Source organism: Aptenodytes forsteri, unplaced genomic scaffold (genome assembly GCF_000699145.1).
Source record: "Aptenodytes forsteri isolate BGI_AS27 unplaced genomic scaffold, ASM69914v1 Scaffold53, whole genome shotgun sequence".
In the NCBI taxonomy this organism is placed as follows: domain Eukaryota; kingdom Metazoa; phylum Chordata; class Aves; order Sphenisciformes; family Spheniscidae; genus Aptenodytes; species Aptenodytes forsteri.
In genome coordinates, this window is record NW_008795909.1 from 10,975,673 (window position 1) to 11,000,243 (window position 24,571).

The following is a 24,571-nucleotide window of genomic DNA, read 5'->3' on the forward strand; positions in this document are numbered from 1 at the left end:
TGAGGCCCTCTTGCTGCTGCACGTGTTTGCCTTGAGGGGACCAGGGGTGGGAGGTGACCCCCGCAAGGCCACCCCAGGGACATGTAGCTATGCGTAGGCGAAGGCAGAGACATGCGCTGTAGCAGGACAGCCTGCCTGGTCCCCAGCAAGAAGCCAGGAAGGCTTAGGGGTGGATTCTGCATTCATCTCCCTGTGAGATGAGATTATCAGGGTGGCAGAAGGACACTACATGGTGGGGCTTTCCCAGCTGGGGGGATTAATTTGCCAGAGGGCGTAAAGCCAGTTTCCCTCCTCATTGCCTCAAATGCGTTGGGGCACAAAACACTGGAAATGGAGCTGGCAGCGAGGCATGCCAGTGCTCACAGGTCTTTCCCCATCACTTTCTTGCTTCCAGTCCCCACTATCTCCTGCTGCTTGAACCCATGGTTCCTGTCCCCGAGTGCAGCAAGGGAAGGAGCAGGTGGGAATTTGGGACTATTAGCGGCTGTCACCCTTCAGTCCCAGCCCACAGAGCTGAAGATGGTCAAGGGGGTGAGAGCTGTAGAGCCGCTCTACCTTGTGCTGGAGTTGGACCAAAGAAATTCAAGTTGTTGTAGCACTCATTTAAGGACCCTTAGATTCAGCAGACATTTCCAGGATTTGATTAAGGCCATTGTTGTGTTTTGTCCTCTGTGCAAGATCATGGCTAATCTGGAGTGAGGGGTAGTTTTTGGCAGGGAGACAAAGACAGAGGTCTCTCATCACAGCTCCTAATATTAGGATCTTATGTATAGTATCTCCCTTTCAAAGAAGCAAGTGCCCATGCACGCTGAGGGTTTGGAAAACACTCTTTGTAAGAGGCCACTGCAAAGATGAGATTGCGATTAAGGTAAAATGATCCACTCTTAAGACATGCTGAGCATCCTCCGCTCCTGCTAAAGGCCCTAGGAAGCAGAGAGGCTGAACAGCCTGTGATCCTCTCTTGGCTCTGCATGAACCCTCCCAGTGCCCGACCAGCTTGTTGGTGCAGAAACCTCCACCCACGTCCTCCATCCCCTACACCGCTCAGCCTGTCTGCCTGCCACACCTTCCCTGCTCTGCAAAGTGCTTCAAAAGAGCAAGCAGCTGCCTGTGTTTAGAAAGAAGCATCCTCTCATGAACGTGCTCATGGAAAAAGTTCAGCTTTGACTTCCAAGTCACCAATCGCCCGGTGTGGTGTTGCAAGCTCTCCCATTGACAGCTGGGTGTACCCTGATATTTTCAGCCAAATGTGTTGACTTTTCATCAGCGTTTTGAGCAAAACCACTGTGTTGCACTGGCTACTTAGCAACTGGCTTCAGTCTAATCTGGGAGTTACTTGTCTGGATCTATGTCACAACGCTGTGCTAAAGCAACACAGCTTTGAGGGTTTTTTTTATTATTTTTTAGTTTTTTTTTTTTAATTGAAGGCAACAAATGAGGGACTTTGTGGCGGGGGGGATCAGGAGGGGTGGGCAGATGGATTGACAGAAGTTCCCTTCCCATGGAGTAAAACAATGTTGATGAATTCACATGAGCTGGCCCCCTCCCCAGCCCCATAAATGCTAAGAGAATGACCTAATGGGTTTCTTTCTTTCTCTTGTTCTTTTCTGAAAGAACACGGATTTTTCAGCTACAGAGCAGCCAACAAATATTTTTGTGTAGATGATGGGAGGGGAAAAAATAATAACCCGATCTTAACCCAGATCAATCAGGACTGCAGGGGAAGGATCCTGTTCCCAGTCAATGAACCAGAACCCTTGTCAGAGTTAATGTTCAGTGCATGGGGCAAGTGCAAAGCAGCAGCTTGCTGGGGAAAGAGGAAAAGAAAGGGAATGGGCTGTATATTCTGCAAGCTATAAACTGCAAACCTTGCAAGCCCAGAGCTCACATTGGTGCACCAAGCTCTGGGACAGTGGGGGCAAGCTAGTGAGGGTGTCCCCAGGAGAGCCTGCGACTGCTTCCAGCCACAGTCCAGCGAAGGCTCCGCACAGTCCATCACAACAGCTCTTTTTTCTCTTTATGTAATGCTAAGACAGGAGCCACCATCAGGGCTCCTGGTGCATGACGTTCCCCTGCTTAGAGGTCTGTATCTTCCCTTTGCATTTTGCGAAGCAATAAATTCATTATAAGGTAATTACAGCCTCATCCTACGTGAACTCTGCAGGAACAAGACTAAAGTCAGTGGGACTATTCCACTGAATTAAATGACAGCTAAACATCTCCATACCATCCTGTGATTCAGTCCCTACACCCTGAGGACAGCCTGCTGGGAACACAAACTCATCAGGACATTCTTGGATGATGTCCCAAAAATATTTCTAGAGAATAGAAAGTTAGTCTGGCAGGAGAATATGTTTAACATGGAAGTTTCCAGAACATTGTGTGCTTTGAAGCTGTGCATCTTGAGTCTAAAAGGAGGGTGGTCTGTGTGTTAGGGGCAGCCAGAGGACCGAGGTGCTGTGTTGTCTTCAGTAACTGCCTGGAGCCTCAAATCCTGGTGTTTGAAGATGGTCAGGAAAGTGCTTTACATCGCAATCCACAGCTGCTATGTCAGCTGTGTGTTCACTTGCAGGTGTGCAGGCAGCACAGCAAGGAGGGGCTTGTCTCATTTTGAAGACTACTCCATTAGAAGCAGACTCTAATGAAGCAGACCTACATTTTTATCCACTGCCAAAGGCTTCCCCTTGCTCCACGGAAAGGGAAAGGGCAGAGGAAAAACAACAATGCTCAAAGGAAGCTCTTGAGACTTTGAGCATCATAGAGCAGAAGGAGCAGCAGCAAGTATTTGGGTAGCAAGACAACACAATAGCATTTATTATAAACTATGTCCAGTGGTTGCTGTAGTGATTCCTAACATCTCCCCAACATCGAAATGCTCAGTCAATATTGTGCACTAAATTAAGGGAGCTCACTGACACTTTTCTAAATGCATTATTATTTGGGATGTTCCCACATCAGCACTTTTCTCCTCTAAAGCTCTTTAGTGCAGCACTAGCATCTTCCAGCAGAGGATCCAACTGTCAGAGGTGGGTGTATTTAAAACTGCTACCCTTAAGGACCAGCTGTGGCACAGAGTTGAAGTGCCGCACAACAAATCGGTGCAGAAGCAGGCAAAGACCCATGTCTCCCAGCCACGCTCACTTTTCAGGTAGGGGGTAACACTCTAAAATGCCTCTTCTCCAGAGCACTGATTGCTTTTATCCTCCCTAAATACAAATGCAGAAGTGAAAACCTTTCTCCATGTGTTTTTAATGAATTAGTTCTCTAATTTAAACCTTTTCTCTGAATTATATGCAACAAGTTATGGCAGCTGAATGTAATTAAGAACAGGTTTCTATAGCTTGACTGGAATCAGCCTTCTTCCCAAGTATATATTTTGTGCAGCCTCATATGGTACTTAAGAACATATGTCATACAGTGCTTCAGTGGATGCAGATGAACTCGCTCCATGCTCGTCCTGACAGTTTCCTAGGACCTACTTTGTCTTCCTTTTCTCAACTCCTTGAATCTTTCTGCCTTCAGCCCAGTGAAATGTTATGCTCTACTCACAGATAAGTAAACTGAAAGTCATTTGACCATAAAACTTTTTGGCAGAGCCAAGAAACAACCTTGAACGGCTTGTGGCTCTTCTGGGAGACTCTGCTTTCCAGTTTACCGAATGGGTGAGTCAAAGAGGTGGGATATGCCAAGGCTGAATGCATGGCACTCACAGCCACTGACGTTGTCTTTGCTCCTGATCCTTTCAGCTTCAATTCCAATGCCGGTCAAGCTGCCTCCCCAGAGGAAGGCAATTTATTAACTTCTACTTAAGATACGAACCATCGCATGAACAGCAGGAAAAATGACAGCATCTGTCAGTGAGATGCAAGCTGACGTGGGAGCACAGAACAACTGACCACTACACCAGCGAATCCCTCCTGCTTTTGACACACCCTTAGGTGCCATTTTCTATCATTCAAGTTGATTTCTGAAATGTACCAAGTTCTGGGTCCAGCCCAAGCACCTTTGTTCACTTACAGTTTGTGTCTCCTTTCTTTCACTCCTCCCACAACAGTGAGAAGGAAAAAAACTCGTTAGGTGTTGTTGCAGCAGTTGCAATGATACCTGGGTTTGCCAGCCATGGCATGAACAGGCTGCAACAGTTTTTACTAGGAGTGGGAATGAATGGGAGAAGAGTCCCAAGCAATGGTGACACTACAAAAATTTCACCCTGGAACAGCTCTGTGCACAGTTGCAGTGGTGGAGCTGGAATTGGGTTGTTACAATGGCTGCTTCAATTGCAGCTCGTTTAAGTATTATTCTCGGGCACAGCAGGAATACATCATTTGTTCAGAAAGGCTGTAGCAGACCCAGCATGTAATCCAAGAGACCTTGTAGCAAGGTCTTTGGGGCAAGCATGCTCTTTTCCTCTGTTTGAATGCATTCAGCACAACATGATCTTGGTTTGCAAGCAGGAAAACAAATCTCTAGGACTGTAGTGTTTTGCACGGTTTCACTGCAAAGAGCGGGGGTGGAAAAGTTGACTTTAGCAGTGTGTTTGCAACCTGCATGAGTTGTTTTTGCCACTGTAATGAGCGGTGGTAGTGCAGCAGAGACAAACACAGTTCCCCTGTGCTTTCCACTGCAACTGTAGCACAGGTCTCTGTTATGTCTTGTACCCAGAGTGGCTGTGGGTGCAAGATGCACCAAAGGGATGAACAGCTGATTTCCCAGTTTTCTGCTACGTGCAGTCAGTTCCACTGACTTCAGAGATGTTTCACTGACACCAGCATAGATCTGGTGCTCTCATGATTTAGCATAACACTTGTGTGTGTTTTTAAAGATAAATGGCAGGACTGGGATGATGGGTGCAAGATGCACCAAAGGGATGAACAGCTGATTTCCCAGTTTTCTGCTACGTGCAGTCAGTTCCACTGACTTCAGAGATGTTTCACCTTTTGACACCAGCATAGATCTGGTGCTCTCATGATTTAGCAAAACACTTGTGGTTTTTTTTAAAGATAAATGGCAGGACTGGGATGAGATACCGACTATGCAGTGACTTTAAATGGCATTAAGGTTCTCACCTCCTTCTTGTTCCGGGAAATTGCATTTGGATCTATCGATCCCAGTGACAGGTTTGGGAGAACAAAGTTGAGCACTTTCGCTGCAAAAACCTGTGGGAGAGGAAAGCAAGCAGTTAAAGAGCTAGTTAGAGCAAGAGAGATAACATAGAGGGCCAAATCCTGAGCTGAAGGGAATCAGCACAGAAGTTAAATAGTTGAGAAATGTCAACTGACACTGGAGAAAGATCTGTCCTATATTTAAAACATTTCTCTTAAAGAGAAAGTGTTTAAACTGCTCCCAGAATCAGGGAGTGGGTGTGCTAGTCTGAAATGCCATCAGCTGTCCATCCACATGCAACATCACAACTTCATTGTACTTTGCCTTTTTCTCATTCTCAAGTTAATTTCTAAAAAGGCCTCAGTTAAGCACTTTGATAGGAAAAAGCCGTTTCCAGCCCTCGGAAGGACTGGGTTTTGTTGTTTTACTGCCCTTTCCTTGCTGCCACAGCTTTGATTTCAGGCTGCAGTACGTAAGTGATGTTCGGTGCAATTTGCAGTAGTTGCCTAGGCTGCACTCTTTTTGATAAGCATATTCTCCGGGGAAGCTGTAAATAAACAACAGCAAAATGTGCATGCAGTGGCTAAGGAAATCCATTGCTCACTTGTCTCCTGGGAACGAAACACAAAAGCATTCAGCAGCCCAGGCTCGAAACAGCTGGCAGAAGAAAGAGTAACATCTTTCATTTCAATAATAGCACTACAAGCACGCTGATACCAGGGTTCTGCTCTGATCTTTGATAGCTGTCTTTAATTAAGTGATCGCCACTTAAGTCAGAAAACATGCAATTAGTGTTTGTTGGTCTATGGCCCTTCGTGTTCACAGCTAACACTTGCAGGCAGGCTGTCACCTATGTTCTCTGTTTCTGCTGATATGTAATCACTTCTGAAGCACTCCCTGACATTTCAGATCTCAGATGATACATGACAGAGTAATTATGATATTAGAGGAATAACACAAGGTTGAAGTCAAAGCCATCCAGGAGTGAAAGGCAGTAAAGACTCACAGCAGATTTGAGAAGACGTGTACCTTGGGGTGGATATGACTGGGAACCGGTGTCACTGTCTACCAGTATATTGAACCCCTCACTGGCTATGACATTGTGTCAGCAAAATTAATTTCTACTGAGGTCTCCGGAGTTAGACTAGTAAAATAACATATCCACACCGATGCAGGTATGAGCTTATGATGCAAACAAGCAGAAATGGGGTTTTCTTTGTTTTGTGTTAACTCCAGGCAGTGATGGTTTGAGGAATGCATCTTCATGAATCATAGGCAAGGTTATGGACTCTGTGCGCTGACAACGCTGTAACAGTTTTGCTTCTCTGAAACCACTTACGATGACCCAGATATATGCCAAGTAACTTTAGATACCTAGCTGAGGTATTTAACTTAGAACAAGTGTAATTGTCCTAGGTTTTCCTTACAGAGTATGGGGAGTGAAACACCTCCCAGAACACCTCTAAGATCCGAATAACCGTCTGGAAGTGCCCATCTCCAAAGATTATCACGATAACTAAGGCAATTAGGCTGCCCTAAAATTGGAGCCTGAGTTAAGAGCTAGGGTAAGTTCTTATGCCTAAAGATTTGCTTATTCAAGAGGAAATGCCTTGGCATGAGAGGTTAGCTGGTGCTCTCTCAAGATCTATTTAGAGTATTGGCCTCAAGATCAATATGTTAGTATTAAGGCCACAGATATTTAGGACCAAGATGACACATAAAAGAGTAAAAGATGGCAGGGTTTTTGGAAGATGGGGGCTTTGCTTACTTTTAAATTTGGCTGAAGAAAGAAGTTGGCTGACATACTCTCAAATTCCAGAAGAAGACGTGAGTTTGATGGGGATTCTGCTCTGTGTCTGCTTGGTATGTGTCTGAATATTTATATTCCCAAGGATCTGCAATAGGGATTTTGCAGAAGGAGCACAAAGTTGAATCTTCCTCTCATATGAGCAACAATACACCAGTCTAACGATATGCTGAAGGCGGGGAAGGTGTGACAAGGAGAGGAGAACTACATCTATGCTCTTTCTCAATCTCTTCCTTGTTGGAGACAGATTAGACAGGCTTTTGTCGGATTCAGTATGGCCATTTTTCTGTTTGAAAGATATATGCTTATCATCCCAACCCCACTGCCTACTGATGACCTCGCCTCCGTGATATGCTTTGGAAATGTTCTTGAAGTTTTTGCGTGTATCTGGAGTTTTGCCAAAGCGGGTCACAAGCTGACTGCTAAACTGCCACAGGGGTAGGGCTGGCTTCTGACCACCAGTATAGCGGCATGTACTGTCCTGGGTTGGTGATACCAGCAAAGTCATTTCTGGTGTTCAGCTGTACAAGAGAAGCACCAGGCCCTGTACATAGGCATGTCAGATGTACTTACACACACACATACATATTCCCTGTGTGCATGAAATCTCTTATTTATGCACAGACAGAACTAACGTTGGTCTATAGGACTGATTGTGAAAGGACTCTGCCACCATCCTTCAAAGGGTCTTCAGATCTGCAGGAAATGCTCCATTCCCTCCAACATGTAGTACACCCTCAAAATTCAGATGTAATTTTGATGATTCTTGGAGGCAAGGTCACGGACAGAAAAATCAAGTTATATGTTGTAATAAAAAATTCAGAAGGTTCCCCGGGGCCTTCACTGATTTTGCGAGCACTGTGATACAGTTTGTGACATGCCCGACTTTAGCTAAAAGCCGTGTTGTTGAAGTGCTGGCTATATTTGATACATGAAAGTTTATCTCCCTGTTGGTTCAAAGTGGCAATGTTGGTTCTTGAGAGAACAGCTCCCAAATGATCAAGAACAGGTAATGGAGTGATGGGGATATTACTGGTTGGGCTGAGGATGACACTCCAGAGCAGTGGTTATTAGAGCTGCTCAAGGCTACCGCAGGTGTGCGAAATACTAACGGTGTTCAAATCCAGCCCTTCCCTCTCTATGGGAAAGATCTCAGAATAAGATTGAAATAGATGGCTGAACATTGCCTCTTGACTGGAAGTGTAACTTAAAGCTGATTTCACGTTTTTTGCCTTAGTTTAACTATACGGGTGCTTTGCAGTGTAGACACTTTTCTTCTGAATGGAGCAATCCCTGTTCCCTGCACACCTCGATGTGCTTATTTCTCTCTCCCATGATCTCTGCTTGACAAACTGCTTGGGTGAAGGCCCTTTAGTTCATTTCAGCTACAAATGAGTTGGATTAACAAAAATGTGGTGTTTGAACTGGTTAAGCTAGCCAGGCTCATTTGACTAAGCTGAAAAGTCTCTGGAAGTGTGATGTCTCTCTCAGTGTGATGAGCTACAGAGACCAGGCTGAGAGCAACTGAACAGTGTTATCAGGGAGATATTGTATCAGGGATATGATTTGATGTGATATCATCAAGGAGATATCAGACATGGTGTCTCCATACCTGGATACCAAGCCACCTTATATATGCTTGTCTGACCCTGATGACTAACATCTCTGCTAAACTGGACAGTCCAGAGCAAAGCCAAAATAAGGGTTTTTAATATACTACTTCCTTCTAGTTTGACTGTATGTTTAAAAACAGTCCTCTGCACTGTTACTGGGTGCAGATTCAGCCTGAATGACTGGGAGACCCTCAGGTACTGGAACAACGTGATGTCCAGTTGAGTTGGAAAGCAATAGATCAGCAAGAGGCCAAATGGAAAACACAAAAAGCAAGGAGAGAATATTGTGTACTTAGTCTTTAAGTCATAGGCTGAGGGCTAGCATAGGATTAATCATCAGGGAATATTTCCTAAGGGGTTGTCCTGCCCACCTGATTTCAACGCATTCAATAGCCAAAATGTAGTGGGAGATCCTCTTTTACCCTTACTCTGCTCTTTGCCAGCATATGTGACTCCCGTCTCTTTGCATCCTTTGAAATTTTGAAGATTCAGAGCCGAATTTTGTCCAGATTAGTTGAAAAGAAAAGGGGGAAGGCAGCAAGATCCCTCCCTCTTCACTGGATTTGCAACAAGTAGGTCAATGCTTCTATCAGGACACAGGATTTATAGGGCATTGATGAAACTGTGTGTCTGCAAAGAGCAGAATTTTATTTTCCTGCACGTAGTCTGCAAACGCGCTGCGTTTCTGCTGCTGCCAGGGCTGGTTCGGCAGCGAGGGAAGGTATTTCTAAGACAGACTGAAGGACCCAGTGTGTAATCTGGCCCACTGTTATTGTTTCCTTGAGCCCTCATTTGTTTAGGCCAAGGTAAATTCTTGCTCAGTTGGAAACTTCCCCAGCAAAGGGATGAATGCAGTGGTCCTTGGGAAATGGCCCAGGGCCGAGAAGTCATACCAGTTCCAAGGGAAAACCAAAGCCTTTATGCCTGAGAGGCACAAACACCAAGGAAATGTTTTTTGGCTCTCAGAAGAAAAAAAAGCACACAAGTGTTTTCAGCTCAGCTTTTTGGGAAAACGTGGCTTACACAGGAATACTCTGCCTGTTTTCACTCCTTCCTCTTGAAAATACCTTTTCAAATTCAGGAGTGATTTCAACTAAACTTGACAGAGCAGAGATATTTCAGGAATAATTAATTTTTTATCAGTTTTGAGATGCAACAATAGATTTGAAAGAGAAAGAAACTCACTGTGCACTTGTATTACTGCATGTGAGAGACTCCCTAGGAAAGAGACCGTATAAACACCTCCAAAATACTTCAGTTAGAGATTAGGATTTCCGACACTGAAATAAAGCAACAATCTGGTACAGATCTGCAAGAAAACAGACTACGGTAATACTAGTTCCCACAGAACTGGTGAGTCCTTATTTCAGAGAGGGTTTAGCATCCAGCAAAAGGTATAGCTCTAGAAGAAGGAAAATCTTTCCATATTTTCCTTGACTCAACTGGAAATAGAAGGCTGATAGTGCCTCTCAGATCAGACTCTATACTATTTTTTTTTTTCTTAATATTTATTCTTTTTCCCTTTCCAAAGTAAGAAAAAACAGGGGCACTGGTGCTGATGGGACCCTTATGCTGAGTCAGGGATAGCCTCACCTGTGAAGAATCAGCTACCAGACTCCTAAAAGCACCCTTTGGTGCTCTGACTCCTATTTAAATAAGTTTTTCCAGACTGGACAAATTCAGGATTCACTTTCCCTCTGAAAAGTAGGTGGACCTGGAAATAGGGCTGATAGTGCCTCTCAGATTCAGACTCTATACTATTTTTTTTTTCTTAATATTTATTCTTTTTCCCTTTCCAAAGTAAGAAAAAACAGGGGCACTGGTGCTGATGGGACCCTTATGCTGAGTCAGGGATAGCCTCACCTGTGAAGAATCAGCTACCAGACTCCTAAAAGCACCCTTTGGTGCTCTGACTCCTATTTAAATAAGTTTTTCCAGACTGGACAAATTCAGGATTCACTTTCCCTCTGAAAAGTAGGTGGACTGTGGGGGAGGCACTTAGAAGGAAAATACTGACTGGCATTCAGGTGGTGCAGATCTCAGCAGGGTTTTGCATTTTAAGGCTAGCGGTCTTAACGCGTTTCCTTCAGTGGCAGAGTGAGGTGATTAAAAAGCACCCCTTGGTGCTTGTAATGATTTGTGGGGTCAGTAGATGGCTTTGGCTACAGGAGAAGGTGCAACAGCATTATACCGAAAGCTGAGGCAATCTATTTCCTTTCTCTTAGAAGAAAAAAAGCCAGGAGAAATAGCTTAGAAGTAGATTAAAACAAGAAGCTAGCCCTAGGAGAAGAGTCTAGGGAGAAAGGATAAAGGAACGGGTCCTGCGGGAATGAGATATTCTGTCGTTCCTGCTGGCTTTGCTGGTCCTTCCCTTTGCTTCCAGGTTCTTTTAGGATTGTTGTTTATTCTTTTAAAAATTCAGATAGGAGGGGAGAGCTGAGGATCAGTTGCCTTGCAGAGCCTCCCTGGGGAAGCGGAGAGCGGGCAGTGCAAATTTGGATCGGAAATAGCTCTGGAAGGGAGATGTGAATGGAAAGGGGGTAAAGCCTAAATGCAAACTGAAGGAGATGGTCTGGACAAGAACCAGCCTCGGTACCAAGCCAAATGGGACGCTGCTGGGGCAGTGATGCTTTAGCTGGAAGCCTTCTTTGAGGCTCATGAAGGATTCCTGGGACTCAAGAGCTCTAGTTTTGTTTAGAAATTGGTCATCCCCCAAATGCCAAAAATAACCCTGGCCTGACTTAGCCAGCAGCCCGTGTTGCAACTATACCAGACTCTGTATGAGTCAGGAAGAAAACTGTAGGAGAGGAAGGGAAAGGACGGCACTGTGTGGGCTGCCACAGGGTGTGGTGAAGAAAGCATAGTCTGCTACCGCCTCCCGAGGTAGCATCGTTCTCCAGCTCTCATTTAAATAAGTTTTTTTGGACGAGTTCAGGATTCACTTCCCCTCTGAAAAGTAGGTGGGACTGTGGGGGAGGCACTTACAAGAGAAGTATTGACTGGCCTCCAGGTGGCACAGATCTCAGCACGGTTTTGCATTTTAAGGCTAGAGGTCTTAACGTGTTTCCTTCAGCTGAAGAGCGAGGTGACTAGGTGCAACGCGGGTTTGCTCTTACCTTGATGGGAGTGGCGACTTCTGGGCTGGCTACCACTAAAGGAGAGATTAACAGCATGCCTGAAAACTCACTGGGTCTCTCACTAGCTGTCAGAATGGAGATGGCTCCCCCCTGCAATGCAAAATAACAGCCCACAGCTTAATACAGGTGTCAACATCTCGTTTGTATAGTAATCCTGTTACTGGAAGGGTTTTAGTCCAAACAAGCAAATTATTTCTGCCCCAGTGAGAGTGCAGTGTGGTCAACAAGGAAGGCTGGAGGAGTAGGGGCACTAGAAGTGTCTGGTTTTTGTAGGGGAGAAGAGACCCGGTTTCTGCTCTCATGCTGTAAACCCTCACGTCACACTGAACTCAACTCTCCGTGCAACGTCTGTCAGCTCCCTAGGATGCCTTGTGTCCTCCTCAGTTAAAAGGACTAAGAAGAAAATGTCTGAAGTGGTAGTTCAGGTGGGACTTGAAAAATAAGTTGAGGCTCTATCAGCGTGACAGACTGGTGCTGCGTCAGGAAGATGCCGTGAAGCCGGGCTCGCTCCGTGCTTGTGGCACTGGTAACCTGGGCAACGCAGTGCTGCCATCCGGTACGCGAAAATCTTCACTAATTACTGGAAGTTCAATATTCTCCTCTTCAGTGTCCCCAGCCCCTCCAGCCCCGCAGTGCTGTGCCCAGGGCCTGACAGTTAACAGCCAGCCCATGGTTTAGAGCTGAACGCCAGCCAGGCTGAGCCCTCCTGCAATGAGGACAGAGGCTGATGGCGTGAGGGGTGGGGGACAGAAGGGACCTGGCTGGCTGGCTCGGGAAAGTTTGCAGAGGATCAGTTGCCAAGGGAAATATTTGGTGAAATTCCACGCTGTCGGAGAACCAGGGGCTTGTTAAATGGAGCAGCAGCGAGAAGCATCTCAAAGACCTCACTGGGAAATTAGCTCCTTGTTACAGTGGCTTTGGAGCGCAGCGAGCACTTCAGAGCATGCCATGCCTTCTTATGCAAGAACACTTGTTTATCTGAGCATGGCCTGAATCCCAAAGTACTTATTCATTTTCGCCTCCTCTGGGAAGGCAGGGAGAGCAGATCAATGACATCAGTGGGAATATTGCTAGCTTGAATAAAGGGATTTGGCCCATGCTGTCAGAATCAGACTTCAGATCTGTTCAGCAAATCAGTGCCTTTGTTTTTGCAGCCCTAATCCCTGGTACATTTTCCTGGTAGGCTGTTTCACAGAATGAGGCTACAGGGTATTTTCATGCTTCATCCCTTAGCCGCTCACAAAGCTTTGGAGGGCTTAATCTCCTGGCTACTGGTCAAAATGAAAGAAGCCCAATGCTGCAGGGAGGTGGTGGGACTTATCATGTACCCGGTGTGAATGAACGGTCCTGTTGAAAAATAAGCCCATTGTTGCAAATGGCACTAATTAGGGCCATGATCCGGGTAGAAAAGTTAAGGACTGACTATACTCAAGACAGATCTCGTGGGGTAAGGCATGCTGGCAACTCAGTCAGTGAATGAAGCGGAAGGGAAGGCTGCTTGTAGTTTTGTTTTTCCTGCTGTGGGCTGAGTTATTTCCTGCCGTCCACAAGAGTACCACCCTGCTGCGGCACGTGTCCTGGGTGCTGCCCGGAGGGGTAGGGGATGGTGCTTACCATGGAGTGCCCCAGAATGAGAATGGGCAGCTCGGGGTGCTCTTTCTTCATGAGATCAATGTGCTGCAAGCTGTCCCTGATGAAGACGTGGAAATCTGAGACAACCATACGATCACCCTCGCTCTGGCCATGGCCAACTGTAGGGGAAAAGGAGAGCATGCATCTAAGTGATTCGAAGCAGTGGTTGCAATCAAGAAAGGCTTTAGCAAAAACATGCCTGTTAGACTGTACTGTCCTAACTTGACCTTCTCCTGCAGTCATCTCTCAACAGAAAGAGTGCTGCAGAAATACAAAGGAAGCTGCACAGAACAATTTAAAAAGTCCCATACTGTCCATGATCTGGTTAAAAAAAAAATTTATATTCCCCTGTGTTTCTACCTGCTCTTCAAAACTGATAGTACTGATCTAATCTCTTGAAGCCTTCAACATCAGGGTGAGGAGGGCAGAAGGGCTGTCTTGCCTTGCTGTAGGGATGGGAGGTCACTGCATCCTGGGAAATCAGTTTTTGCCGCTGGGGTCTGATGGCTCAGCCAACTGCTGTGTAGACTCTTGGCAAGAAACAGAAATATTCTGAAGACTAGATATGGTCACTATAAACTTAATGGGCCATGGACACAGCCTTTTCCAGTGCCTGGGTGTGCATGAGCTTTGCAGAGTCCTGCCTTTATCTCACTGCTACCCTGGAGCACTGGGCGGGCTGGAAACCTTCCCTGCTATGAGGTGAAGTGCTCTCAGCAGAAGAGGCCAAGTGATGGTGGTTGCAACAGCCTGCAGTGGGAAAGTAAGTGGCATGCTCCTCCTAAAAAGGTGGTAATGCAAACTGTGCTGCACCTGGACGCTGTTAGCTCGTTCTGTATCTGGGAATTATCTTGACTAATCAAAGGGAAGGGAAAGACTAAAACGGGAGATGGTGAGTTGCTATGGGAACAGCGGCATCCCTGGCAGAGGTGGAGCCAGCATCGCCACAAACACAGCCCCAGGCAATTTTGAGCTTGCAAAGGCTTGAAATTAATACCACCTAGGGGAAGCAGTTTGCATGTCTACCTGACCGCACATACACGTTATTATCTATTGCAAATAGGATTCTTCCTTAAAAACAGTCTCCTTGCTTGTTTCTGTTCCATGCAGGTTATTAAGGAAAACTGTGAAGGGGAACACACATCCCATCCATATGGGATAGGGTATAGGGAGTCTCAGACAACATCTCCCTCCTGCTGCGTGTCTCCCTAGGCCTTCTCCAGTGGGCACTTAGGCATACTTAAAGGCACAAAGGGGCAATGACTTGTCAAAGGATGTGAAGTCCCTGATAATTGTTTGCGTGCTGGATGGTACCCCCTCTAGTGATCAGCAAAGAAAAGCATTGCCTACCCAGCCGGAAAGGTAAAGGCTTTTCAGTTAGATCTGCTGGCAACAGTCATACCAGAAGAAATCAGTATGTCTAAACTTAATTTTCTTGCAAGCCATCCAAAAAATCACCTTCCAAATTAGGCAGACCTTCTAAAAAAAAGCTGGACTAAATACATTCCATCTAAGAAAAACTGAACCCCAAACTTGCTCTTCTTTTGTCCTGCCAGGTGCTCTCCAGAGCTGGGTCTCTTGGCAGTGAACACTGCAATCAGTCATGCTGTCTGCCAGATAAACCCATAGATGTCATGCTGGTCAATTATAAATAACATATTACCGGTTCTGCTTTCCATGCACGCATTCCAATTCCTGCCAAAACATGATATAGCAAGCATTCTCCGTGGATCAGTGACCAGAAACAAATCGAAGAGCCAATTAAAATACAAGTTGCAATAATCTGCGGAAGTGAAGCCATGTGTGTGGCTTGTGGTTCTATTAACTTTAAACTGATTTTTGTTACAGATGGAAAGTGAGCGTTTCCCAACTTTTATACATGTCCAGTCCACTCACTTCGTGGACCTCAAATGCGTTATCTGCCTAATATTTAAACTTCAAATTTAGCAGGTTAATATGAGTTGAATAGTCCAGAGAGAGGAAAATTTTCTCTTAGCAGAGCTCTGCACTTCCAATTCTTTTTTCTCCGGTGCTGCTTGCACTTGCTTCTAGTATCTCTTTCTCTACAGTGTCTGTGTAAGACAGCTGAGCAAGCAGAAATAGCAAGCCCCAGTGGCCCACGTCTGTCTCTCGGCCATGACTCCCTGTTGTGGGGCTGTGAGGCCTTGCTCTATTTTTGGATGAGACAGAGGCAGGTCTGGAAAGCTTCCTTGGTCCTCAGCGTGGAGAAAATCCCCTGGTCCTACCACATAACAATGACACCGCTCATAACAGTCAGAGTTATGACTGTGGAAGCCAAGAAATACCTGTGCAATAGCTGTCACAAGCATCTCATTGGATTTCTGCAGGGTTTGGGGTTTTTTATTAATAACTTAAGGAACCCACCTTTTGACCCTGCTTTTAACTACTAAACTGCTGTTCCCCACTCAGATGGCACAGAGGAATGCTCGAGGAGCAGTTTGTCTGCATGTATGGTAAAGGAAGGCCATGCAAGTCTTTGCTTTGATGCTATCCCTGCCCCTTGTGCAAGGTGGCCAGATGGCATTGCTAGGTTGTGTTCATTTTACTACTTTTCTCTCTTCCCCTCCAAGAAACCAAACTTACTCCACCAGAGAATGAGTTTATTGCAAGTTTGAATATCCCAGTTGAGAAAGCTTCAGGATGAGGAACAAAGACCTCTTCTATTAGATGAAAGACGTGCACAACATCAATACAGTCAAGAATATTGACATGTTTTTCCCTGATCTTTTACCTTTAGAGCTCTTAAGAATGAAAGGTCAGGTCCATCCTTGATGTAAAGCTATTTGCTTTGGGTTTTGCTGGGAACAAATCTGATGTAGTGGTTCCATGGTGCCAGTGGCAAGACAGTGGGTGCAGGAGGAGGGTTACTGCCTGCGCCCAGGAACTGGAATTAACCAGAGGCTGCTCCACACCCAAGTGACAGAATACCCAAGGGAGACAACAGACAAGTGTCATGAGAATCACAGCTCTGTGAGTTCCTCATCACAATGCTTCCTCTGGGGCCCCTGGTTTCAAAAGGGCCATGTGAGGTTATGACCATGAGTTGCTCATCTGTAAAGAGCTATGACTGCCAGTGCACATCCGCGTGACACACTTGGTTTACAAAAACTGTCGAATAGGTTTCATATCTACCTGGCTTCACATCTAGCTTGTGTGGTTCACTGCTAGTATCGTGTATCTGCAGTGGCTCAGTGATCGACCATTTCAGGCTGCATGTAGTGAGATAATCGTGGGCAACCTTTCCTGGATGCGAGCCTTTAAAACTGAGAATCCAAACCACATCTTTTCAAATTGCAAATCTAGAATTAGGAGGTCTAAGCCTCCGTTTCCAACCAAACACACCACTGCAAAATAACATACTTTGCTCAAACAAAGTCTGAATAAAGGCTGCAATGATCTGGCCCAATATGTAATAGCTATGAGGTTCCGCCCTCTGTATTTTCTGCATCAGGTTGCTCAGACTGCAGCTCTACCACCATAGAGACAAGAACAGTAACTCGTGATCAGTCAATCCTGTCGGAAAGCATGATTTCAGAGCATGATTTCACCTATGATTATAGATCCTCCGAATACACACCTCTCTGGATGGAAGAATACTGACTGGCTGTGCAGGAAGACAAAGCTGAGGGTTCAGCAATGAAATATTTGAGGGTGTGAGGGCTCTGGGGAGTGCGTTATCATCGTGTAGGTATCACTCAGCCTGCATAATGGCTCCTGTGGCCCTGCAAATGCATGCTTCTACAAGTCTCTCTATTCGTCAAATCCCGTATCTTCTTGTGCTGTGGGGCTTGCTTTTGAAAACCACTCGAAAGCAGCCAGACTCTTCAGCTGACATTGGCTCACACGCCTCAGAAAATGTTACATCCTGGTCAGACTGGAGATATGCTGAAAAAAATGTAAATAAAAAGCACAGTGCAACTCAACACTCCCATCCCTTCAGTAAAGGCCAAATGGGAACTGCCTGAAGAAACGAGCAGCCTGGTTCTGGGCTTGCTAGGCAGATTCATTCAGACGAGGGGAGCTGTGCTGGGTCTCCACCAGTACGATGCTTTTTTGCTGGGGCTGTGGGGCCACATCATAGCTGAAGAAATCTGTCCTTAAATACACTAAATAGGACCAACAGAGCATTAGGCAAAGAGGAGAGCCAGGCAGTGCCTGTCTCCGCACACCCTAGGGTGCATTAGCACCCAGCCCTCCGAGGCGCTGCAGGGACGGATGAGCGCGGCAGCACACCTTGTCCACCCTCAGATATTTGCAGAGTTTTTGTTCTAAACACCAACTTTCATATAAGCCACACACTACACATATTTCTTTCTCCTTCCTAGTGCTAAACCCTCCTGACAAAGGCACAGCCCAACCCTGCATGCTCAGGTGTGGACTGAATCGCTCTTCAGAGCTTCAGCAGGAATGTTTTGCTATGGAAGATGAGGTGACAGGGGAAATGCAGGGTCAAATGTTGACTTCAGCTATGCTGCTGTAAATTTACCGATTTCAGTGGTGTTCCTCAAAGCTTACAGTTATGGGAGAGCAGAAATTATGGGCTATGTTGTTTTTTCAGCCTTTGCTCCCTATTTATTATGGAAAAGCCATAAAACAGAGAGAGAGGACATGAGAAATCTGCCTGGGGAGCAGTAATTCTCCAGGCAGAGTATGGATCTTGACTTTTCACATATTTTGATGTTTCCAGCTTTGGGGGAAAGGGGATGGTTTGGATCCATTTTTATTGTAGCGAGGACACCATCACAGGCATCTGTGGGGTGAAATGCTCTCCCTAACCAACTCATGGTAGAAACAATCAGGAGGAATGCAGGGTTTGACTCCTGCCTGCCTTGGGATCCATCACACTGTGTGTTTGTTTTCCTCCCTAGGTATGTAACTCCAAGATTTTGAAGTGGGAGAACCAGGAACAGGGAGGGTTAGGAGATGGTCAGGCACTCCAGGCTTACCACTCCCTGAGCATAAATACATTTGGAATTGCCATGGCACTAACACAGGAGCACCGGGAGTTTTCAGAAGTAGCTAAAGGTGAGAACTGCCACCACTGTGAGGTCAATGATTCACCAGCCACAGCCGAGGAGCCACTCCTGTACCGCAGAGTCCCACATCGAATGGACGCTTCTTAATTATCTCAGAGGGGGCCATCAGCAAAGCTCGGTACTATAGTGTCTGATCTAACAAGCTGGAGCATGGGTGCCATTCAATTCCCAAAGGATCCTCTTGAGGCCAGAAAAGGTGATTTCACTGCTTCAATGCTGGCTCCACAGTAGCAGCAGGGAGCAGCACATTACAGCGCAGGCAGTGGTGTGCAAAGGAAGGATTTTTGTTGGAGCCCACAACCAAGCTCAGGCTGAAGACCCTCTTCTTTCACTGCCCCCTTCATCAATAAGCTTATTGGAGTCCAACAAGTCCATTTGAAGCAAATGACTAAATGCCTTTTGGAAAAGGAGGTATTTACATGAGTATTATGTGCTTATTAGCTTTCTAAAAGATTCGTTTTATGCCTGAAAGCCTCTGCCTCTGTTTTCTGCCCCAAACTGGAGACAGGATGGGCTCCTCCTGGATGCTGGACACCACAGCATGTGGGAAGGTGAGCCCACCTCCCCCACCCACCCTTTTTTGCTCTCACTCCCCAGCAGGTGATGCTGCTGGAGAGGCACATGAAAATAGTATGTCCTCCCTGCTGCTAAACTGTCTGGGTTAGGAAACAAAAAGATAATTAATAGATCTCATGGACACTTTCGCTCTGCGGGTGGCCCACGCAGAGGAGCAATGCTGGGTCTCAAGCCCACAGGAGGTAGATGCCAGTGACAGAAATTTGGATGGCTCTTCTGGTGCGCAAGGTGCAAATGTGCCAACCTAATCCCTCTCCTGCGATACTCCTGAGCTTGTGGCAGCTTGCTCAGGTGGGGATCTCGCTGTGGTGCTCCACAACCTGCCCTGCAATCCCACTGCTATGGGAAGGGACCACTTCAGTAGCTCATTTTAATATCCAGCCCCCACAGACTGGGAGACAGCGTCCCGTGTCTGCCTCAGCTTTCCCCTCTGCCCCATACGAAATGCATTCAGAATGGAGGTAAAACTTATACTTAAATCACAAGATGAAGCAGATACAGTTTTCAGGAGTGTTTCAGTTTTGGAAGTCAGTGCAGCAGTTAAGTAAGTGGTGTCACAAGGCATTATAGCTGATGCCTGTATTTATGAGATCTATTGAAACTCGTCTGAGCAAGGACTGCTTTTTTTTTTTGCACTTGTACAGCACCCAGCACCGCAGGGCATCATCACAGACCTTGGCCCAAGGTACTGCAAGACCTAAAAGTAATAATTAACTCTAATCCCAGACTGTAAGGCAGCACAGTTTTGCAGAGGAGGAGATGGGAGAAAGCACATAAATGGGGAATGTGGGTGAGACAATACACAAGACGACACTAATAATGGGTTTACATAGCAAATGTTGTGTGAAGCCTTGATTTTCTGCTTGGGTGTTTTTTTAAGGTTTAATGAAAAAAAATATTAATGAACTAGTAAACACTTAAATTGTCGTAACAGTTCACTACTGAAAACGCTATACTTGTTTTGTAATGAATCAAGTACACATCCTTTTCATCAAGTAAGCAAAGCTCATTAATTGAACATACTGGATTTCAAAGCTCTCAGTGTTTAATTATTTGTTTAACAAGCAGTACATCTAATCCACCAGACACACAAACAATTAAAACAACAGGAAGAAGCTTCAAAGCAGGACAATCAACATCTGGAAAAGTCAACAGACTGTGCCTGTATTGTCAGTAACATGTAAAGCAAATGTTCCACTCACAGAACAAATACACACAGGAAGCACCTCTGAGTTCATCCTGCAGATTCTTACTCAACAAAGCAGCTTCCTTGCCCTGAGAAGAGACTTATCACAGCAAGGGAGCCTGTTCTGGTTTTATTTCCCCTATCTTTTCCCATTCCTCAACCAAATCAAGTCTGATGCACAGCAGGCATTCAGTAGTGTCTGCACTCCATATGTACGTACTCTTCATTTTGCATGCAGGTTGAGAGCAAAGGCAGGACAGAGGCACCTGAGCTAGCTGAGAAGCAGCGTAAGCTGTCCTAGGATTTGCCATGCTACCTTGACTCCCATCAAGTTGCCACCTAGGTCAGCTGCTGTGCTGCAGCGTATTTTGTAGCTAAACCTTGGAGGTGAGCTTTTCAATGTCCATCTGACCGAGCCTTAGCTGTGCCCCATCGCTCTCATCCTCTCCCACAGCTCTGGTTTCCACAAGAAGAAAAAGCAGTGCTTAGGCTGGAAAGGAGCTGTGGAGTGCTCCAGCTAAGCCTGTGATCTGGACCACCAGCAGACAGGACCGTGGGACACAGTGCAGAGTAAACCTGCTCTTGTATGGGCAAGCTTTACACTGTGAATATTTGATACAATCCAACTGCATAAGGCTTTTCCAGGAGGACTACTTCCACGTCAGATGGGAAGCATCAGGAACTAAAAGGAGAGGGTTCCTCCTCACCACTACTTCCATCTTTATGTTCCTCGAGGATCTGAAATATAGCTCAACACATGCTTATCCTTAGTAGCTTTTGTCCACTCTTCTCTGTCTGGGTAGTCCTCAGCATCCCTTCTTTCACACCACCTGTATAGATACAGTGAGTACACTGGGTTTCCCATGACAGCAGGCACATTATAAAACCATTAGATATGGTACCCAACAGAAGTATCTCTCCACCCGTGATGTTTTATGTATGGAGCATGTTCCTAAGAATTACAGATGGATTCTGCCTCTCTCTTACCAAAAGGGAGTCTTATCCTGAACACACAAGTCCATCAGCTTCCCTATTCCTTCTCAAGGTTAGGAAAATAATTTTTCTTTCAGCATTTGCTGGATAGTTTTTATTCACTTGCCTCACACAAAGAGTGCAACAAACTGAAAGCCTTCTCCTCCCACGTCAGACACATTTGCAGAACTGAGATATTTTTAGAATAGTGCACACACAGAGTTATATTGTTTGTTGTCTTGGTTAGGGAAAAAAAAAGAAACTGGCAATTTTCTATACTAAAATTATTTGTGCCCTATTGCTGGGGAGCAGAGAACTTGCAGAGTCTTGCTGAAGCCATTTAAAATTTCTGTACTCCAGAGATGACAAACAAAATGACCTGGTACATATCAGAGCAGTCGTTAATTCTGTCTGACAAGGCAAACTGTTTCTGTCAATGTTAAGAGCCAATTCATCTCTAATGGATACAAGCACGGTTCTTTTGGCTTCAGAAGACTTGCCCATTTCTTATGCTGTTGCTGAATTTGGCTCTGAATTACAGTTCCTTAAAAGTCTTCCTGGAACATCATGCTGCTCATGAAAACATTCTGAAACCCCCCATCTGAGTGTGTTGCAAAATACTGAGCTCTTCATAGGCTGCATTTACAAACAGCAGTCACTGTGGCCAGACTAGAAATACAAGTGTCTCCTGGGACGTCATGTAATGAAAAGGGGCAAGACAGTATGAAAACCTGCACAGACCACAGTCACTTCCCAAGCCGCCGGGATTAGGGTAGCTTTGTCATTCCTATCACAAAATCAGGATGCTGCTGCTGAGCGGCTTGTGGAAGCTAAGGCCCACGAAAGAGGAATATGGAGCCTGGTTCCTTCTCCACAAATCTCATACACCACAGTATTCCACTTTCTTCCTCAGCCCCTTCTGCAATGCCACATCCCAAGCCAGCCCTCAAGAATATTAAAGCAAAAGACAGCTGAAGGGAATGCCCTTCTCTACCAGGCTACTGGGATCAATGGTTTGAAAATGCTGCACAAAGCCGGCGTAGATGGTTGAGCAGCTGTTGAGTTCCTCTGCAAAAGAGTTTCTTTTGGTGATGGGTGAAGCGATTCCTATCTAATCTCTTTTTCCATGGGATGAAAATCACAATATAAATGTAAGATATATAATCAGTGAGGCACAACTTATGGTGCCTCTACTGAGTCTTATAATCTGGCACTAAGTGATTTTATTTAAGGCCCTATAATAATTTTAAACTGTTATTCTTGCAGTGTTGCACTGAGATTTTGCCCTCTTTCATCACGAGCAGGTAATTTCCTTAAGTATAGTTGAGGTGACTTTATTTAGCATGAGAGCTGGTCTTCAAAGACTTATTCTGGCCTGACATAGAACCAGCATCAGTGCTCAGATACTGCAGAAAAAATTGCATGGAGTTTGCTGGAGTTAATCCAAGGTCTCACTAGTTCACTTGACCTATATGCTGCTGGTCTTTTAAGAACAGAGAAGGGCCTCTTTTCTGCTCTCCACGTATGCCTTAAGATAACACTACTGGTAGCTAGAGTTCCACACTCACTGGAAGAGGAGAGCAGCCAAGGACAATCTCCCTGCTATTTTAATTTAGCTTTAAAAACATATATATAATTTTCTTCTCTTGTTTTAGTACCATAAAATCCAAAAAAAGGGTGCAAACTTTATTTTTTTCCAGATGAAAACAAGGATGAAAGTCCACTTGCATTAACTTTCTGATCCAGGTTCCAGCTTTAGAACAGCTGGGGCACCAATTCAAAATGTCAGGGTTTTCAATGAAAAAGCCAGCGCTGGAGTGGAACTGCACACTCCCCTTCCCCTTCCCTGCCCATTTATTCCAAAGCACGGCTGGCATGTGGGTTGGCTCTCCAACACGCACATGCTATTAAGTCCTAAATGACAGCTTGTTTAACTAGAAAACATTTCCATTTTTTCCTTAACAAAGGCCATTCATTTCTTGCTCTTCTATTTGCTTAAAGACGGTTTCATTTGCCCTGCCTGAGAGTTTGCACAACCCGCCTGATTGTTCCCCTCCAAATAGCGCTGCAAGTTAATGACCCACCTCCTGATCTCTGAGCAGGGAGGCTTGCCCAGCACACTGCAGCATGATCAAGCGAGCTAGTTACATTGCAAAATCCATACATGTGCCTTGAATATTTTTATGCTTGAGAAAACAATCAAATCAATTTATCTCAGGAAAGACAGTCCTAATTCTTCCCTGCTAACAGTAGATTAGGCATCAAGAAGAAAAGAAGATGAAAGCTGGATCATGTAGCAACTCCCTCCATGCTGTTGACGAATGTCTTGGGGGACAGGCACAACTTCCTTTCAAGCTATCTTCAAAAGGTTCCCCTCCATGCAGACCACCCATTGGGAAACCACATCAATAACAACAACAAAAAAAGAATTTAGAAGAGCCATTTTTCACCCTATTTATTTACATATTAAAATAAACACAATTTCCCATATAGAGCAAGGGCTCCTGGTGGGTTCTGTTTGGTCTGTGAGATTCTTGGCACTGGAGTACAGCATTTCTCTATTCCAAAGCAACCTTGGCACAGATTTTTTGGTTATGTAAGTTTTTCAGCAACCGGCAAATGAATAATAATAATGCTTCTAAAAAGTGGGAATCATGTTCTAAGACACCGGCAAGGTGTTTTACCAATTAATCTGCCAAAAGGTCATTAGCAAACCAGAGCTCCCAAACTCCTGCATTCAGGGTCAGTTCTCCCCACGGGTTGCGCTTCCAGTTCTCAATCAACCTGTCCAAAGGGAGCTTTCCCACAGAGTTAAAGAGATTTTCGCTTTTTGCTTCGCTCCTTTGCATTGCCACATGGCAGTGCCACCCTCATTAGAGTGGATTTGTCCCTGCTCCTGACAAGGCAGGAAGGAAATACCACTATTCCAGAGCTGACAGCTTTTTATACCCACTTTGCACAAGCTCAATGGGTGAGCAGCAGGTGGATTATTTGAAATAAGGGTAGGCTTTTTTTGTTTGTTTTTTTAACAGGGTACAGTCGCATAGAGCTATAGGTCACTCAAACCCTACCAGACCTGACCGGGACCTGCTTTTCCCAGCAACACAAATTAAGGAAAAATCCTTCTGATTAAGCAGGTCTGGCAGGGAGCATCCCTGGGTGGGACAACCCTACCCAGTGTGCCAGAGCAGAGTCCCACAGCTGCCAGTTGGCTCATGGCTGGGTGGTATTTAGATGGTGCACGGGGAAAGTCACGGGGAAAGTAGCATGGCAGTAAATAGCTCTACTAAATTCGTCCTGCAGCAAAGCTCTTGTCCTTTCTTGGTAGAGATTGATTTCAGTTATTGTTTCAGCTGCTTTTTAGCACTTGATACCCTTTTCTCTGTAACTCTTCTCTCTGCAACTCTGAAATCGATTAAGCAGCTGGCAGGGAGCATCCCTGGGTGGGACAACCCTACCCAGTGTGCCAGAGCAGAGTCCCACAGCTG

General features: G+C 45.5%; 1 protein-coding gene across 3 annotated transcripts in view; it reads right to left on the reverse strand.

Annotated features, from left to right (window-relative positions):
* Window positions 1-24,571, reverse strand: part of MGLL (monoglyceride lipase) — a 69,082-nt gene that overhangs the window by 5,946 nt on the left and 38,565 nt on the right. For 2 of the 3 annotated variants that reach the window (XM_009284441.2, XM_009284440.2), the window contains exons 4-6: window positions 13,275-13,411; window positions 11,640-11,750; window positions 5,067-5,156 (exon numbers count right to left, since the gene is read on the reverse strand). In XM_009284441.2, the coding sequence (XP_009282716.1) occupies window positions 5,067-5,156; window positions 11,640-11,750; window positions 13,275-13,411 (338 nt within the window). The remainder of the gene's footprint in view (window positions 1-5,066; window positions 5,157-11,639; window positions 11,751-13,274; window positions 13,412-24,571) is intronic. The other variant, XM_009284443.1, reaches the window with a different exon arrangement.